This window comes from Mangifera indica, chromosome 19, assembly GCF_011075055.1.
Source record: "Mangifera indica cultivar Alphonso chromosome 19, CATAS_Mindica_2.1, whole genome shotgun sequence".
NCBI classification, from domain to species: domain Eukaryota; kingdom Viridiplantae; phylum Streptophyta; class Magnoliopsida; order Sapindales; family Anacardiaceae; genus Mangifera; species Mangifera indica.
In genome coordinates, this window is record NC_058155.1 from 6236091 (window position 1) to 6255787 (window position 19697).

Sequence of the window (19697 nt, forward strand, 5' to 3'; positions counted from 1 at the left end):
TGTAATATTAACTTAACCATATGACTATTTTCCATCTAAACTTTGATGAAACGGCGATGTTTTGCTCTTCATGTTTGAATAGTTCATTTGTTCACTTATCATCCATTTTTCATTTATGTTAATAAAAATTATTAATTAATTATATGAAAAATGGGAAGATCATTTTGCATCGACTTAAAAAATAATGGTTCAGAAAAAAAAAAACTCCAATATACTCTTATCTCTCTCTAAAGTCCTCTTCACACTTATAACACTTACTTTCTAATATCTTTAAATTTTTTTTTTCCCCCTCTCTTGTGTATAAACCGACATAAAGAAAAACACTAACCCAAAAATAATCACATAACCAAAACCATTCTACAAGCCTTATTTATGTCATTTCTTGAATAATACATAATAAATGTCTCGTCATGACCAAGTAACTCAAAGTATACCTAATTGATGCACTCAATAGAGTTGACAATATTGAACTCTTGCCATCCTAAGATGAGACAAGCTACATCCGACGAGAACATTAAAGATAATTTATAGACTATATGAGAATTAATGATGTCATCAATAGAAGCATGGAAATGGAGAGAAGATAGACTAAGGTTGTTCCAAGCCTATGTTGGATAGGAGCATTGGACAATGGAGGAACGAAGGTGCAACAAAGGAGTTGGAGCTCATAGTGGGAAAGAATTCTAATTCAGACTTGGCCATGAAGACAGTAGAAAGACAAGTTTTAGGTTTTAGCATTTTTAAAAATAAGAAAATGCAACAAAATTTAAATACAAAGAAAATTCAATCAACACGTAGGGCCGATAACATCAAACTCTTGCGATCCTAGTACAAGAAGAGCTTCATCCAATAAGAGAGTGTGGAGATGGTTTCTTAACTCAATGGAATTCAAGATGTCTTTAATAAAAAAAACATGAAAATGAGGAGAAGATGTATTAAGGTTGTTCAATGACTATAATTGGATAAGAGCATCACAGTGGAGAAACAAGGGTGTAGTAGAGAAGTCGGATCTCATAACAATGAAAAATTTTCAGTTCAAGTTCCACTATAATGATATTAGAAAGAAAGGTTTTGGGTTTTAACACTCTTGTTTTTTTAAATAATTGCAAAAACATAACAAAATTGTAAATGGAAAAATTAGTAATTTATAGTAAAATCAAATAATTTTCTTTAGCGGTGGTGGATGACAGGTAGGAAAATAGACTTTCAAACTTTAACGGTGAACGGTTATTTCATCAAAGTTCGGGTGTTTGTTGGATATTTCAATTGTTTTGGAATTTTTGTTGTGCAATCTGGTGAGAAATCAAGTGGGGCTCTCTCTCTTCTCTCTATCAAAAACAAAACCCTAACGGCAAACAAAAGCCAAAACTAAAAAACATCGAAATCGGAAACAGGGCTCGAGCTATAACGGTACAGCTTCCGCCAATCCCTAACCCTAATTTCTCTGTGTTTGTTATTTTAAGCTGCTTTCACATCTTTTTATTAACTCTGTTTCCGTGTTTTCGTTTTGCGAACGAAAGCAATGGACCGGTACCAGAGAGTGGAGAAGCCGAAAGCCGAGACTCCTATTAACGAGAATGAGATTCGCATTACGACGCAAGGACGGATGAGGAACTACATTACTTACGCCACCACTCTCCTTCAGGTCCTCTCTGTTAAAAGTTGCTTATTTTTTCAAGCCGTAGATAAGAATGGAAGGCTAATGATGTTTAAAGGAACTGTTTGGTTTTGCTTAAAAAAGTTTTTTTTTTTTTTAAAACACTTTTGCTACATATTGTGTATTTACTGATTACCATATTTGCGTTCTAGTTTGCGTGATTGTGAGTATTGCTGTTTTGTTTTAAGACGAAAGTGGAAAGGGGAGTGGGGAATTTCTTTGAGAGGTGTAATTTCGAGCAGTGAGATAAAACGCATATTAATATTTTGCATTGCTTGGATACTCTTATATATTGCTGAACTATTGGCTTTCAAGTTAGTTTGACAGACCATTTTGTTATTTGTCATTAATTTGTATTGCTAGGAGTACTCTTATGTTTTCTTTTTTATTTTGACTGCTAAGATGATGACATATTTGAACTCAAGAAGAATTTGTCAGATGGTTGCATTTTTTCCTAAAGGCCTTCACTCATTTTGTGTGGGTGATTGCATTTAACATTTGTATTACAATAAAGTTATTGAGTCTCTTCTTTGCTTTGTTTTGCTGCATTGCTGCGTCTCTTACCTGTCTTGTCTATCATACCATTTGACATCAGTTTCTTTTCTGTCAACAGGAGAAAGGATCCAATGAAATCACTCTTAAAGCCATGGGGAGAGCCATTAACAAGACTGTGATGATCACTGAATTGATTAAGGTTGTACTAATATTGTAATTTTTCTTTCCCTCTCTACCTGCTTATCAAGTTTTGTTTGCAATTATCTCACTTTACATGTATACTCCAAGAAACGACTAAAATTATGTTCAAAGTAGAATATCTAAGTTTATAGTTTCTCATCATTACTTTGATATTTTATATTTACCCATTGATTCTATATTCCTGTTATTTCAGCGTCATAATTACTTTTCCATTTCAGAGACGGATAGTGGGTCTACATCAGAACACAGCCATTGGTTCTACTGATGTAACAGATATGTGGGAGCCACTAGAAGAGGGTCTTCTTCCGTAAGAGATTTTACTCTCTATCTTATCTATGATTAGTTTATAGTGCATAGAGTTGTCTTGATGGTTTTTTGATCATGTATTTCTCATTAGTGCAGGCTGGAAACTACTCGTCAGGTATCAGTGGTAACAATTACTTTGTCCAAGAAGGAGTTGGATACATCCTCTACTGGGTATGTTGTAACCAGCTTCTCACCCTTTGGTCTTCCCCCTTTTCTGACATCATCAATTACTAATATACCTCTTTCGGATAATGTTTGTGCATACAATTTGCTGGCTTTTTCTAAAGTTATTATCCTTTTGCAGGTATCAACTGCCTATTCCAGTGGAGCAGGTCAAACCATGGGTTGAAAATGATTATGATGGAGGTAAAAACATCACTTTTTGGTATTTGGTTAATCCTTTTTAGATGTTTGTTATAAGTGACATTTTAGGCCTTCTAAAGTTATTGATGCATAAAATTTTCTTATTTGTTTCTTTCTGTATGGTGTTCTTGTGGATGTAGAGGGCTCTCCAATCATGCTGGGTATAGGATGTGACACAATAAATCTAATTTATTTTACTGTGTGTGGAGCGTTGATGGGGGTTGTTTATTTTGATTTCTGTATTTGAATTTTTAGATAGTTTTAGAAAGTATTGGTTTTTAATGCATATTTTTCCTGAAGAAAATTATACTTTGAAGACTCTTGTGCCTAATCTGGTGATTAGGCTTCTGGCTGATGACAGAATGTGTCGAGTCTCCCTGTTCTCATGGAGTTGGCCTTGTAATATTTTCTCTTGCTTTGTTTTGTTTCACTGGACTATTATCAGTTTTTTACACTGGTTATATTGCATTTCATAGCATGTAAACCATAGTTTTTTGATGAAATGATCATGTAGACCCTTGGTCCCACTGAGTCTTATATTATAGTATATAATAATACCTCAGTTTCTAGAGTTTTGATGGACACATTGAATGATGAATGTGAGACTCTTTTGATCTAGACTGTAGTTTGGTGAAATAAAATGCTAACTGAAAATTATACTTGAAGAACTCCTCATTGAAAATAAAATTCCCTTATGAAGTTTTAATTCTATGCATTGAAGGGAATATGTGTAGAATATGAGGAAGAATTTAGGATATACAATATAAGTCTTACATGAGACCATCCTCTTTCCTCCCTATTTGAGCCCATCTAATTATCTTTTCTCTCAGTCAGTTTAATGGTTTATTGTAGATGTATGTTTCCATTTTTGTTTCTTGAGATGGAGGGTGGAAAGAGGTTTTTTGTTTTAGCATGCGAATTACAAATTAGGTTTGCCAATAATGAATAGAGCTGGAAAATAGGATAAATGTGGTTTCCTACCTTGGAAATGGAAATACTTATGCTAAATTTGTTGGCTTATCATTTCTTTATGGCTAAAATATTCTGCATGGCATCATTTTCTTTTTCACTTTACTAGCTTGTTAATTTGATAGGATTGGGAGAGAAGAATCCCAATGATTTATCTTGTTTGTGTATAGTTAATAATAGCAATAGAGTGTTTGAATCCAATGGAGATGGTGGCTATGATGGTAGACGGTATGTTGGAAGGGGTCGAGGAAGAAGCCGCAATTTCCGTGGCCGTGGAAGAGGCTATGGTGGTGGGAATATGCGGCAAGGATCAAGTCATTATAATGACTATGGGGGAGGTATCGCTCCTGCCCAAGGCCGTGGTAAGTTTTTATAATATGTTATGACAAATTTATTTCCTGGATATTCATCAATTTGAAAAATATTCAATTGCTTTAGAAAAAAATTGATTGAGAATGTCAAATCATGAATCAGAGATTAGTAAAAATTGAACTATTCTTTTGGGCTTTTTGGTGATTATGATTGGAGTCCTTGAGTATGTGATGTTATAGCTGTCACTGAGTTTGTTGGCATGATTGATGTTTTTACTGTACATTTCAATAATTCAACTCTTATATATTCTGTTTCTTTGGTCTGAAATTAAAATTTTTGGAACCCTCAGGGCGGGGGCGTGGACAAGGCAGGGCCAGAGGCCGTGGACGCATTCAGGGTTTCCGATCTGATGGGTCAATCCCTGCAGCTGCTTAGACTTTGAGGTATAGAATTTGTTCTAGGTTGCAGAAAGTTGTGGATGCCTGCTCTGCTGATTGTCATATTTTTCTAGGAGGGATAAAGGTGAAGGAAAAAAGTTGCTTCTGCTTGTGAGTTTCTAGGCATTATTAGTAACAATAGTAAGCTATCTCATTGTATGCAGTAGCAGTGTTTTGGTAGTTCGATGGTAGCGATAACTTTATTTGTGGTGTTGGCAGAAACTTGTTCACTTGTTTCCATTCAGGAAATAATAGAGCAGTACATTCTTTTATTTTTATATCAAGACCTTCATTTCAGTTTTAGGCTTTAGTAAATTATTTATAAATTAGTTTGGAACATTGCTTTATAATACTAATTAAGTTAAAGTTATTTTCAAAATGAAATCAAAATGTTCACATATGATTTTGATGATGTAGTAACCATCTTATAAGTCACAGCAGGGCTTATATTATTGTTGTTGGTGAGAAATTTTGTTTAGACCAAAGTTATTCTGGGAAGTAGGCAGAATTTACTGTACTGGTTTCTCTTCCAAGTTTATATATGAAGTTGAGAATTGATCAGCCATCACTAATTCTATTAAACAAATAATAACATTAGAATCTGAAAAGAAAAGCTTGGTTTCATGGGAAATAAATGTAATCTATGATAAATAATAATTCTTCTGAAGAACCTAGGATAGCATATTAATTAAAACAGAATATTAGTGATGAATATTCAAAGAAAAAAGGTGTTCAACTGAAGAGTGGAGAATAAGTTAGGTGGTTTCAATATAATATTAAAAAGTAATGTATTTATGATCTCTAAATAAATATCACAAATGTATGGCAAAGTGAATTACACAATCTCTGAACAATTCAGTTTAAGCAATTACATGGAAAACAAAATTAAGACTATATATTATATGTATTAATAATGAGTTTTAATTTATACATTAATGATAATATTTGATATATATTATCATTAGTATACAAATTAATATTCATTATTAATACATATAATTTTATCAAATAAAATTTGACTGCTAATTTTAACAAAAAAATTTTCATGAAAACCTTCTCTAAAATGACAAGAAACTTCCAACTTCTTTCACGGGCAATTCAATCTCTACTTTGCCTTCTGAGTTTTCACCTGCGTATTGCAATTTTCCCTCGCCACAATAAACAAAGGGAAAGAATGAGCATTTGCATTTTTTGCCTTCAACTTTGAGAGTGAAAACTTCCGCCAAAACTCTACTCTTTGTATTATAAGAAATGACACTTCCAGGAAGCTGCAGAAACATGGTCTGAGAAGCTTCATTGTATGCCAAAGGAGCCAAATCCTGAGGCTTCCAGTTTCTACTTTGGCCCTGGAAAATTCCCAGGAAAATCTGATGACTAAGACCATCTGACAATGCCCAGCTGTACTTTTCGGCATCAATTTTGTGATGCTGTATGTAATAATCAGCTTCTTCTGGATTGAGCAGTTTCCAACTATGAACCCCATCAGTGTCAGCGTAACAATAGTGAACTCGCCCTTCAGATTCCCACAAACATCTCTGGAAAATACTTGTGGATGGCTTGCGACGATGATCGTTTTCAGACACATTAGGCAGTTTGATGAGCTGACAGTGACGAGTTTCAACATTGTAGACCAGCAAGTGTTGCAGAACTTCCCAATGAATGGAACCAGTTGAGAAAAGAGGTGGAATTGTAGGCTTCGGAAAGAGTTGTTTTACAGGCAAAGGCAAAAAATGATTCATGGGTTTGTGAGTTTTCCACTCCCAGATTTCAGAAGAGAAAATTCCAAATTCCAGGGCTGAACCTGCAGAAATATGCACAAGCACAACCTGGAAATGATGATCTTTGTCAGAAACTGCCAGACCAATCCTTTCGATTCGCTGGGCGAACGATGGTTGAGGAAGAGTGAAAGTCTCGTTTGTAAAAGGATTGAAGACATGATAGATGAGCTGATTCTTCTTGGGTTTACTAGTGAAAAGAAGCCATCGATTGCATGAAGAAAGGATTTTAACATGATCTTTGGAACAGAAACCAAGTTCAGGGCTGATGCTGATAACTCCTGATTTGTTGTCAATACCTAAAAAGGAAATTTGGGATGATTTTTTTGTGGATTCATAGTGGCAAACAAGGCCAGTTCTTGAAGCCCTGGAATTGGTAGAGCTAGACTTAGAAGCTTTCTCCATGGTTTTTTCTGGGAAGGATTTTGTTTGTTCATTGACTATTGCTGGTCTTCTTGTAAGCCTATAAAAAATAAATTAAAGAGGGCAATTTCTGTGATATGTAAAGCATTAGATTCTTATCAGCAATTGACTTTAAACCAAGTCTATCCGCTGGGAACCTTCCTCGAAGCATACCCCACCTTGAGGAATAAGTTAGGAGAAAATTCTTCCGCAATCGGATACATGCATATTTACATTAAAGCTATATATATAAAAATTTATGTATAAATAATGACATATCACTTAGAGTATTATTTAATTTATTATTTAAAATCATTTATTTATATAATAATATTATTTTTTATACATAAATTTATACTCGTTGTTTATATACAGAGTTTTATTAGTGTATTTGATTAAAAAAAAGAGTGTAATGTCAGCTTCCAGCTTCTATCATTGGCTAATTTGATGGGTATGTTACTGGTGAATTATAACGAAGAGCTTCTCCAGGTTAATAGACTTGGTCGTCAAGAAAATAAATGGACGGGACAAGGGAAAGGGGTTGGTTCTTTCTGGGTCACTTTCTTGATAAAAAGGGAGTTGACTAGAATGTGAAAGTAGGACTAACATAGAAAAGATTTAAAGTAAATATATATATATTGCTCCTTTTGAATGTATAATTGGATAGAATTGAAGTTATTTGTAATATATAATCATTCACATCACCTAATCTTTTTTTCCAGGATCATCATTGCAAATAATTTTTAAAATTAAATTTTTTTTTTACTTAATTTAATAATTTTGAATTAAAAAAAGCCCATCATAATTTAAAATAAAATATTTTTTGATATAGTTGACTCTACTAATTTTAAGGCTTTTTTGTAAAACCCCAAAAATAGGGTTAAATTTTTTGAGCATCCATTCGTTTCGTTGTTACATTGGTAGTATTCATTACGTTTTGTTAAAGTCAATTGGAGGTGAGATAAGCTCGATATTTTCACTATAGGAAGGGCATTTTTGTAATTTTACATCAACCAAGAAACCCTACTCTTTTTTCTCTTTTTTTCCCTTGCTGTTGATAATTTATCTTTCCTCCTCCCCCTACTATGACCAGATCTGACCATAATTGGTTTTCCAAATGTCAGATATGGCCTCTAACAATGCTGCTATTACCTGACCAAGAGACTGGATATAACATTTACAATGTTCTAAGGTGAGACCTTGCCTCTTTGCAAAGATCAAATTGACGGCAACTGAAGCTAAATCTAGGCTCGAAGGCTGTTGAGAGGCTAAATTTGGTCTTGACAATAGCCAAGATTCTTTATTTGGCCTCAAGCCGTGTCGCCCTGCAAAAGCCTCTGTAGGTTTTAAACGAAACCATAACAGTCCTCTAACATTACCAAAATCCCATGGGCGTTGCTATTGTGGAGAGTAATGGCTACTGAGATTGAGGAGGGTTTTCTAATATTTAGTTATTGACGATGGTTTTTTCACTATGTACAAATGATAGGGTTTCTAGTTATTTTACAGTGAGTTCGAATAAAGGTTTATAACAATTTTGTGAAACATGTAAAGTTTATTGTAAAATTTTTAATTTTAATTAGAAAATTGTGATTGTGATAGTGATAGGGGGGGGGGGGGGGGGGGGGGGGGGGCGGGCGGTGTTTGGGTTTTGGACAAAATAATTACTTTGGTTTTTATACTTCATTATTTATATTACTTCGTTTTATTTATAAATAATAAAATATTTTGATAATATCTTATTACCGTGTAACATATAATGTAAGAGATTATTTTAATACTTATTATACATTAGGTATCAAAATATTACTAAGGTAATATTTGATTTTTTTTTAATCTTTACTTATTAATTTTTAAGATAAAATTATCTTTATTTTCAATTAATATAAGAACTAATATAAATAATATTTTAGAATAATTATACCTAAAGATATTTAAGTAAAATAAAATTTGACAATTTTTTATTACATCCAATCAAACATAATAATTATTTATATTTATCAATTTTTATCAAATATAATAATATATCCAGTAATCTTTTAGGTAATATATTTTTATGATAATATTTTATTTTTGATATTATCCTAACCAAACACATCCTAAAATCAAAAATGTAATAAATTAGATTATTAAGCTTACTAAAGTATTACGATCTAACATGTTTTAATTACATCCAAACCATCTTATATTAATAATGTAAAATTCATTATTTATCATTTATCAAAAAAATATAATTAATATAATATTTAATATATTTATCATTTTGTCAAAAACATAATAATATGGTTATGAATAAATTGACTATATTTTGAGGGGGCTATGAAAATAACCAACTCTTTCAAGACTAAAGTTTTGGCCTGATAATTTAATTAAGTATAATTTTGCTTTAATCTTTAACCTAACAAAAAACCTAAAATCCCTCGACCCTTGCAAAAACACAAATCCAAGTAAAGATAAATCGTTAGATCTAAATAAGAAGATCAATATTTACTTTTTTTTTTCATTATAATTGCATAAATTATTGTATTGTTAGAAAAATAAGCAAGATATTGAGATTTTGGTAAGGTGAAGACATTTTCTAGGGGTGTGAGTGAAGACAAGATATCGTGTGAAATATTAAAGTTCCATTTGGGTTGGGGGGTGGGGGTGGGTTGTTAAAATTATAAGGTTTTAGGATAATTTCAATTGCGTTTTCAAGGGTGTAGGTGTAAAATTTGGAATCTAAATATTCTTATGAAGTTTAATGTTCCCACCAAACTTTGATTTGTGGGGTATGTGAAGATTTTAGAATATGAGAGAGTAGAGGAATTTTTCACCCAACAATATCAAGGATGTATCTACGGAAAAAAAAAAAAAAAACTAAACATTGTCCAGAAGTTTAGTGTGAATGTTGAACACATTGAATTGGAAGGGCTAATTTAAGATTTTAAAACTAATAGGGGTTTATGACGATTTTAGGGAGGTAAATGTCAAATTTAATACTTTTAGGGGTGAATTAAATTTTGCAAATTCTAACATTTTGAATACGCTACTAGTTTGAAGTCATAGGCTTTTCTAAGTCTGAATCTTTAGGTGGTTGGTTGTAGACTTTAATATTAGGGAGGGTTTAGCAAGGTTTTAGGTGTAAATGTAAGATTTTGAAAGTTATGAGGTATATAAATTTGAGGTGTAATGAAATCTTAACATAAATTAGTAATTTTTTAAAAATTATATTATTAATTCTAATGTAAACCACATTAACATTGTAAGATCCATCAAAATATCGGTTGTGTTGGTCGCATACAAACATTAATGGACAATGGTGAAAAATAACACCACAAATTGGGTCAAGGAAAAACCCAAAAAAAAAAAAAAGTTTCAAATCCATTTGAGAATGAAGTATGATGGAGTGGAGTAATTGAATATGTGCCTTTGTATTGATCTTCACTATAATATTATGCACATTTCTATGAAGCACAAAAATGCTCTCAATAGTATACCAATTGACATTAGGGACAATGATGATGTTAGTTGTATCTTCACCCTTAATAAACAATGTCGCAATAGGTTTCTCTTTAATAAAGAAGGGCAACTCCAATACCAATTATGATAGACATGAATCTTGAGAACAATATCATTTAGCCATGAGGGCCAACATTGAAGTTTATAATTTGTATGAAGAGGGTAACACCAATGTTGACATTAATGATGATGATGATCTTATTGATGTTCCTAGTTTCAAGTTGTTATCAACCATTGAGTATTGGGTGCATTGACATAAAATAAGAACTCCATGTAAGGATACCTTCGATTGTGATCATGAGATGTAGGATATCCTAGTTTAAGGGCCCTAAGTTTGATGGTGTAGGCATTGTTACTCAAAATCTTGAAGGCATGAAAAGTTCTCATAGGGCAAATCCGGTTACCATTCACGTGACATCAAAAATTATGATATTTAGAGTGATAATAGACCTTGTGACTACTGATATTCAATGCAATAAAACATTAACTATCAGAAAATCGACCATCTAAACAACTAATGTTGAAATATAAGGGGTTGATTTGGTTTAGCCAAAAACTTCATAATACAATGGAACCAATTCGTTATCCTCTCGCTTAAGGTTGGAACCAAGATTGTCATAATGTCATCTTGTAATGGGCTTACAAAGGTAAGTACAATATAAATAGACAAAACAAAACATAAACCCTAAACTAAAAAAACTAATATTGTTAACGAACTTACAATAAATTCTTTGAAAACTTTCTCCATCACCCTTATGGAACTTGATTTGTTGGCTTGCATTTAACTATGCGGATGACACTGTTTGGTTGATTTAACTCCACCTAATCCTTTAGGTTGTCTATGGTCTCTTAAATCCAAACTTGTAAATCAAAATTCAACCAACCAAATAAATAAAAAACAAATGAAGTAGATGAAAATGTGTAATCTATGATGATGTTGATGGATTTGTGCCTGAAAAGTTAATGGAAAACCTATAAGATTATACTTCATCAAGGGGATGCCCTTTTGTTTCATTGCATGTGGTTACACCATCTCATCATACCAAGGGCCTATCATATTGCACAACAACTTATTGGTCATGTCCTAAACGAAAAAACCCTATGAATATTCATCAAACATGAAAGGTCATCAGCTAGGTGAAGCAAATCAAGATTGATAACCTTTTGATTGTTTAAACCTAGCAACAAAACATGCAAACAATACATGATTGCCAACTTGACCGCATTCTTATTGTCATCACCACATCCCTTTACTTCAAACATCTCTATCAAGTCACCGTATCTCATCATTGATCTATTTGAGAAATACACATGCCTTAACCCCTATCTCGATGAGTTTGGAATGCACGTCAACATGTTGGTAGTGTCATTAAATCACGACCCTTTCATTAAGGTGAACTCATATAAGATGAATCTCATGTCAACCTCATTAAATCTGAAAAAAAAAAAAAGTTATAGGGTTTTATTGTTATTTCCCTTAGTAGATGACAGTTTTGGACCTTTAGCTTGGCTAAAGGACTATTTCCCATTCAAGTTTTAGTCTAATCTCAAAAGCACAATCGTGACATTTTAAAAATTCAAATATCTACCCACAAGCCAACTGCTATTAGAATTTTCAATTAGGATTAAAGGTAAAATTGTTACTTTATCAATAATATTTAAAAAATAAAAAATTCATTATATTTTACCCTTAAGTTTTAAAAACAAATAACTTCACTTTTGCTTAAAATTTTCTAATTTTGAAAAGACATATTTCTCCCCTAAACTTAGAGTTTTTTTTTCTTCACTCCTCCGACCACCATCTCTAATGCCAAGACCTCCCATTTCCATTTTAAACTGTCGTCTTCTTCGCCTCTTCACCTTTCCAACCAAATCCACTTGTTGATAATGCCAGATGAATCATTTAGACACGTCGACGACACTAGATAAATTGTTTGGACATGTCATCATCTAGAATGCATCGTGTGTAAATGATTTGTTTGGATTTAACAAAAATCGTCAAAGTCAACAAGTGGATTCAGTCGAAGAGGTGAAAAGACATAGGTGACAAGGATTTAGGGTGGAAATGAGAGGTCATTGGTGTTGGAAATGGTGGTCAGATGAGTGAAAAAAAAAACTCCAGATTTGAGGAGAAAAATGTGACTTTTCAAAGTTAGAAAACTTTAAACAAAGATAAAATTATTAGTTTTTAAAACCTAAGAAGAAAATATAATTAGTTTTATATTTTTTAATAATATTATTAAAATGACAATTTTATCTTTATCTCTAATAAAAAATCTAAAAACAATTGACCCATGAATAAATGGTTGAGTTTTTAAAACGTCGTGGGTGTATTTTTGAGATTGGTCTTAAACTTAGATGAAAAATAGTCCTTTGACCCCCTTAGATGTTAAGATTAGCACATACACCTCCATATTTAAACTTACTAACATTACAAAGGGATATTACAATATATTTCCCTATCTCTATAGTCATCATTTTATCACATATAGTAAGTTTTGCATATGTGCCAGACTTTCTAGCGTGAAATCTCGGATCTTGGGTTAAACACAACGTAAAAAATTTGTTTGGCCTTTAGTTTTTAATTTTTACATGTACTCTGTTTCATGCATTCTACTGTTAAATAGAAAAATCACTAAAGAGCCCACTAGTTTTTTTTTCCCAAAAAAAATCCCTATTTCGAAGTTTGGCCTTCCTCGTGTGTATGCTAAATTTGGATTTGCAACCAAAAATCAACGGAAATCAACCCCATATTCTGTGAATCACAAACAAATTCAACTAAAATTAATTAAACAATCTCAAAAACTATAAATTTCAATCGAAAGCCCTCAAACATAAATAAAAAATAATCAATATTAACATAATATTTTCTCACGTAATAATGATTAATATGCAGCATAATTACATAAAGTTGTAAAAATTTGACCGATGATCACAAGCAAAACGATGGAACATTCATTCTAAGGTTTGTAGGGTGAATGTGTTTGTTGGCATTTTAGTACCCGAATTGTTGATCCAAAATGGACGTTTGGTTTTGAAAGTGGCAAACAACTGATAGAAAACTCATAGAGAGCACTTTGGTTGGTTAGCGATCTATTGGTGATAAGTTTAGTCCTCAAAAATTTGATAACTTTTGTGCAACCCCCTAAATATGGTTGTTTTTAATAATCACGCTTTATTAAATAATCATTAAAATTATATTTTGAATCAAACCTGCACAGTTATTAAAGTTTTGGCTGCTGTGAACAATTTTTAATAGGATGAAGATCGAACTATAGAAAGGTTCAAAATTACATAAAGCAATTCTGCAGAAAATTAATCATACAAATTTTCCAAATTTGATGACTTTTAGAAATCCTAAGAATCTTACTTAAAAACCCAGAATTTTTCAAACCCTAATCACAAAGAACATATTCTTTTCAATATGCCATTTAAATACGGACAGTAATTTAAAAAATTCAAAATATTAAAATCTCCATTGAAACAAAACAGGACCACAATTGTTCCAAACCCTTCTCATGTCCGGAAAAAAGGACTAAATGAAGCAATACTCAGAAAATCGTCTTTAAGAGACAATGTCAATTATGAAGAAACCAAAAAAGCACCTAATCAACTATGACGACCCAGAGTAATGGCCTTCTGTATGTCATCATGCCTTCATGCGTCCATAGAACTTCTGTTTCTCCTGTGTTGTCTGGAATCGGCCATGACCAAACTTGGAGGAGGTGTCCACAAACTTGAGTTTGATTTCCTCAAGAGCCAATCGAGATGTCTGTGCAAGTAGTGATTGGCGAAGAGTAACCACCCTCTTCTTTGGTCCAACACAGCATCCCTTAATCATAATGTAATCATCCTTCACTACACCATAGTGCGGGAAGCCACCCATTGGGGTAATGTCCTTCTCAGTCCTAAATAATTACACATGGCCAAAGATGTTGAAATCAGAAAACAAAAATCCAATAACCATAATCAAAACGTAGGATGTCCAAAAATTGAATATCCAAGAACTAATCAAACAATAGGCAATTAATGAAATCTATCATAGTTTAAATACAAGTAATTCAGCTATATTATTATGTAATGAGTATAACAAGGATCAAAGTAAATTTTCAGGCAAAAGAAATCTCACTTATTATCATTAGACATGAAACTGACCTGTCATATTCAGTAATGGCAGCGTGGGACTCCTGCCCAGCCTTGCCAAGTTTGTAAATTTTCTTGTTCATTTCCGTACGGTGGTGGTATCCATTCTGACCAGCTCGGGCAACTGTAAATGAGACTCTAGCAGGATGCCAAGCACCAATACAAGCTACCTTGCGCAGACCCCTGTGGGTTTTGCGAGGAAGGCGGGTGACACCCCACCGAGTGACAACACCTTCATAACCCTTACCCTTAGTGACACCAATGATGTCAATCATTTCATCCTTCTGGAAAACAGCATCAATGGGGATTTGCTTTTCAAAGAAGCCATATGCATAGTCAACCTTCTGTGCGATGGTTCCACCGTTGACCTGGATCTCCATAAGATGAGCTTTCTTCTGCTTCAGACCCTTCATTTTCCTAATCTGTAGCACATTGCTCAACAAAATTAATGTATTAGTCTAGTGTCATGGATGAAGGGAAATAAATTAATTATTTCACAGGGGAAACTTAGTTAATCAATCAAAGGATTACAACCTGAGTGTGAGCCAAAACTCGGACAACAGTTGCATATTTCTTGATCTTCTCCAGCTGTGCTTGAATGTTCTTCTTCCCCTCTTCTGACTCGTATTGCTTTGAGTATTTAGTGAAGGCCTTCTTCTTGGACTTGCACCAATTCTTGTAGAACCTTCTTCTCACTTCCTCACTCAGATGCTGAGCCCATACAGTGTTCAACGAGCGGAGACCACGTGGTGTCTTCACATATCCCACAACACCAACAACCACCAATGGAGGAGTTTCAATGATGGTCACAGCCTCACAAGCTTCCTTCTTATGAAGCTCTAAACAAAGAATAACATATGTTTAGATAAATATAGCAATATAATAATTCAAATTTCAAAATAATAAAAAAAGATTTAAATCTGAGATAACTCCACTGAAATGTGAAATCTGAACAATATGATAAATGAAGATATTGACTTACTAGATCCAGGTTTCTCGACATCCCTGACAATGTGGGTCATACCAGCCTTGTATCCAAGGAAGGCAGTGAGCCTGCAGGGCTTGCTTGGATCATCCTTGGGAAAAGCCTTCACTGTAAATATACAAAATACATAAACTTAGACTGATAAAATATTTGCACTGCAGGTTATGAAACTAATAGGGAAATATGTTGTAAGACAGAAGCCAGATCATCAACCAAGAAAGAAACATTTTTATTTCTTTTTCAACAAAAATCCCAAAATTGAATTCAAAATGAGCCCTCACTAAGGCTCCAGTCTTCTTCAGTAGGCAAGAAACTCAGCCTCCATTACTATGCATCTAACAAAAAACATCCCTTGAAACCTTGAATCCTAAATTCTGACTTGATATAATAACAGAATTTGAAAATAATGGAACGGACTACTGATTTAGATAACATTGTCAGATATTCATTATAAAAAAAAGAAAACCAAAGTTATACCTTTTCCTCTGTGGCGAGCGGCACGCTTCCTTGGAAGAAATCCAAGGGAACCATGCCTTGGGTGCTCAAACTTCCTGTGAGACATTTTCTCCTTTTCTATAACACAGAAATACCAGAACAGACAATCAGTAAATATCCATTTATCCAAAAAAAAAAATACAAACATCATTCACATATATTCAACTTTAAAAAAACCCTACAATCTCTCATTTTGGTAATGCTATGATCATTGTTACGTGCCAAACATTCAACTGATTTAAAACTGTTACAAGAAAAAAAAATGGAATCTAATTGATTCATAATCGCTAACGAAGTCGTGAATCACAAATGTATACAGGTGATCACCAACATAAGAAAAGAAAATGATAGCACATTAGGTTGCTGAGAAAGTGAACGGAAAAAACTAAACAATATCAAATGAGAAACATTATGAAGACACTGATAAAATTCTACAGATATCTAAATGAGATTCAAAAGACATTTTCCATTGCATTCCTTCACTTTCTCAGTAACCAAACACACGCAAGCAGTTGCTCAATCAAGTAAACAATGGGATGAAGAGAGACGGAACCTGAGCTGCGGCAGCTGCTTCCTCTTGCTCTAACCGCTGAGAGGCTAAAACCCTAGTTGATGTGATTTATATAATAACGGATTTACAATGTACCCCATACGTTTCTTAAATTACATTGTACCCCTGAGTTTAAAATTATTTTAATTTTAGGATCTGAGCTTCGTTAGCAGCATTGTAGAAACAAAGTAAACAAAATTTGAACCTCTATTTTCACTCTCTTTTAACAAACCAAGTAAAAAATATATTTGGTTTATTTTGAAAGTATATGTGGTATCTACATATTTATAATGCAATACAATTATGCATACAAATAATATATATAATTCTATACACAAATAATAATATATTATCATATAATAAGGTGTTACTTTATTTCTAATAATAAATTATTTAATTGTATACTGATACGTTATTATTTCTATATAAAATTATACATTACTTATTTGTAATATATAAATTCAATAAACTATTTTCACCTATTTTTGAATTAAACAATTATCCAGAAAATTTATGATTTTTTTTAAATAAATGCTACATTAAACAATTATACATGTGATTTGTTGTGACAAAGCTTAGGTTTAAACTCTGCCACAAGCACCTATGCGTTTATTTTTATTTGAGTAAATTATATTTTTCACCTTAGGTTTGGTTTTAAAATGTTGTCCTACCTTTCAAATGTATAGTTCTTATTTTATATCGAAAATCTAATTTTATAAGCTAAGAATCGACAACAACATTGATGGAGAGTATGCAATTACTATATTACCCATAATGTTTAATTTTTGTCATCAATAATTTTAAAATATATAAAATAACTAAAATACCCTTAATATATGTTGTATTTTACCAAGTTTTTCCCTAACACTAATTTGCAATTTACATAGTGTTATGACTAGCACATTAAAATCTTAATCTTCTTTTTCCTCCCTTTTATCTCCTCCTTGTTTTTCTCACTTCTTAGTCCATTGTAAATACTCAATTTCAGTATTTTAACAACTTTTGAGGGTTTACTCTCCTTTATTTTTAACAACTTTAGTAAAATTAAGGGAAAAAATTAGTGATATTTAAAACTTTATATTTATAATTTTTTTTTGTTAATGAGGATTCTTACTTAAGTTAAACTATTTTTTCAAGATTGAATCGATCATACTAAACAGGTAAAACCCTGAATTCAATAACCTATTCCATAATCACTATATTAAATAAATCAAAATTTTAATTTTAATATACTGTCAATAAATTTTGAACCTAAACTCTTTTTTTCAAGTGTCCCACTTTTGCCACTTAAATAACTTGTCAGGATTTTATATTTATATTTTGAATCCCTTGCCTTGCTAACCTAGTGTGGCTTCTTCAAGACTCAAGAATAGCGGTGGATACAAACTAAGTAGAACCCAAACATACCTTGACTTGAATTCCGCTCAAATGAAAAATAATTTGACTTGAGTTTGGCTCAAGTTCATCAAGCTAATATTAAAGGTAGTTCAAGTTCGGTTCGAATGAAAATGATTCAATTTAAGTTCGGTTCAAATTTAACTCACATTTATAGTTTAAATACATAATTCGAATATGTGACTCAGATTCATGTTTTGAATTCATGACTCACTAACAAAACGACGTCATTTAACAACTACTTAACATAATTTAAATCGTGCTATAAACCAATTTTGAACCAAATCAAGTCATCCACTTAGTTTGTAAGTCAAATCAAATCAAACTCTCTCTAACTCAAATTTAGCTTGATTTCAGAATAAGTTAAACCTCATAACTCGAACTCTATTTAAGTTCAACTGAGCCAGATTTCAAGCTTGAGTAAGCTCTGTTCAAGTCCAACACTAGGCAATGACGTATATATGGTCTTATGGTTTTGTATTGACTACATAACATGATGAATTGTTGCTTATATAGGTTTTGGTTTAAGTACCCACCTCATAAACACCACTAAACTACAAAATAAACCCCAAGAACCACCATTACAATATTTCACAAATTCAACTTTTGAAATTGATTTATTGAAGAAAAGAGTTTGAGACATTAATTATACAAGACATGGGACTGATTTGTTAATTCTGGGAGAGACAAATTTCAATGTAGGATGACTTACATAATTTTAAGGGATTTTGAAATTTTTACCACCAAAACACTTTGTTTATATAGAATTACCACTCATTTTATTTACTAAACATTGATATTACAAAGTTTATATAATACCAAAATTACCTTTATCTTTAACCTTAAAAGAAAAGACTTTTTAACTCATCAAAAAAGAAGGTCTGACTATTGATCACAAAATAGCAAGTTTTTTATTGCTAAGATTTTCCATAAAATTCATTTAAATCCAAGTCAGTGGTGATTCAAATCCCTAATCTTATATTTTTTTTTATTTTATAATTGAAAACAAAAAAAATCTAATAGACAAACTGTGAAATTTATAGGAAATGAGATTTTAATGTTGTTCTGTGCCAATTAAATTACTTAGATCAATAACAGTTTCAATCGGAAAAATTAATTAAATTAGGTGGAATGATGTGTTTATGATATGTTAAATTAGAAAAACTTGTTTCTGGTGAAGAACAACAGATAGGCTAGGTTGCTTGCCCTAGGCGAGATTACCTGGACGAGGGGACTTGATCTACCTATTCTTCAAAAATTTCCAATTATTTTTTTAAGTTTATTTACCTATGTTAGAGGTTTATTTTCAGTAAAAAATGGAAAATAAAATCTGCTCAAGGGTGGTTGCATATTTGTGTATTTTTTTGTGACTGAAATGAGGCTCACACATGAAGGAAAAAGAAAAGGTCGCCTATCCTGTTATTTCACGTGTGAATGGTCATCTTACACTGATTCAGAGTTTGGTCGAATGCAAATGTATTTTAGGATGTGTGCAGTTTTTGTGATACAAATCCTTTAAGAGTAAAAAGAGTGATAGATTTATATAAGCAAAATTCATGTGTGGTAAAAATTTCAATGTCCCTAATTTTAATATAAAAAATTTTCAAATTTACCCTTATAAAATAACAGGAGATTTCCTTTTCAACCTCCCATTGTTAAGTTGTTTAAACGGGATCAGATTATTGGGTGATTTTCCCTTTACTTTTTAAAT

General features: G+C 32.3%; 2 protein-coding genes across 2 annotated transcripts; one reads left to right on the forward strand and one right to left on the reverse strand.

Moving 5' to 3' along the window:
* Nucleotides 1-1249: 1249 nt before the first annotated feature.
* LOC123202754 (ribonuclease P protein subunit p25-like protein) lies at nt 1250-5018 on the forward strand. The gene is made up of 8 exons (XM_044618863.1): nt 1250-1410; nt 1521-1645; nt 2271-2351; nt 2572-2660; nt 2756-2830; nt 2964-3025; nt 4162-4353; nt 4653-5018. Exons 2-8 carry the CDS (start codon nt 1523-1525, stop codon nt 4736-4738), a joined length of 708 nt encoding a protein of 235 aa, XP_044474798.1. The 5' UTR covers nt 1250-1410; nt 1521-1522; the 3' UTR covers nt 4739-5018.
* Nucleotides 5019-13866: 8848 nt separating this feature from the next.
* On the reverse strand, nt 13867-16655 carry LOC123203767 (60S ribosomal protein L3). The gene is made up of 6 exons (XM_044620236.1): nt 16595-16655; nt 16024-16119; nt 15544-15654; nt 15096-15400; nt 14574-14983; nt 13867-14326 (listed from the first exon to the last, which is right to left on the reverse strand). Exons 2-6 carry the CDS (start codon nt 16106-16108, stop codon nt 14068-14070), a joined length of 1170 nt encoding a protein of 389 aa, XP_044476171.1. The 5' UTR covers nt 16109-16119; nt 16595-16655; the 3' UTR covers nt 13867-14067.
* Nucleotides 16656-19697: the final 3042 nt, after the last annotated feature.

What these genes read in the sequence shown, in the direction of transcription:
- LOC123202754 (XM_044618863.1), top strand. Translation starts at nt 1,523, where the DNA reads ATGGACCGGTACCAGAGAGTGGAGAAGCCGAAAGCCGAGACTCCTATT. An exon ending in TTGGATACATCCTCTACTGG is followed by an intron (nt 2,831 to 2,963) that starts GTATGTTGTAAC and finishes ATCCTTTTGCAG; the next exon opens with GTATCAACTGCCTATTCCAG. An exon ending in CGCTCCTGCCCAAGGCCGTG is followed by an intron (nt 4,354 to 4,652) that starts GTAAGTTTTTAT and finishes TGGAACCCTCAG; the next exon opens with GGCGGGGGCGTGGACAAGGC.
- LOC123203767 (XM_044620236.1), bottom strand. Translation starts at nt 16,108, where the DNA reads ATGTCTCACAGGAAGTTTGAGCACCCAAGGCATGGTTCCCTTGGATTT. An exon ending in CGCTCGCCACAGAGGAAAAG is followed by an intron (nt 15,655 to 16,023) that starts GTATAACTTTGG and finishes GTATATTTACAG; the next exon opens with TGAAGGCTTTTCCCAAGGAT. An exon ending in GAGTTTTGGCTCACACTCAG is followed by an intron (nt 14,984 to 15,095) that starts GTTGTAATCCTT and finishes AATGTGCTACAG; the next exon opens with ATTAGGAAAATGAAGGGTCT.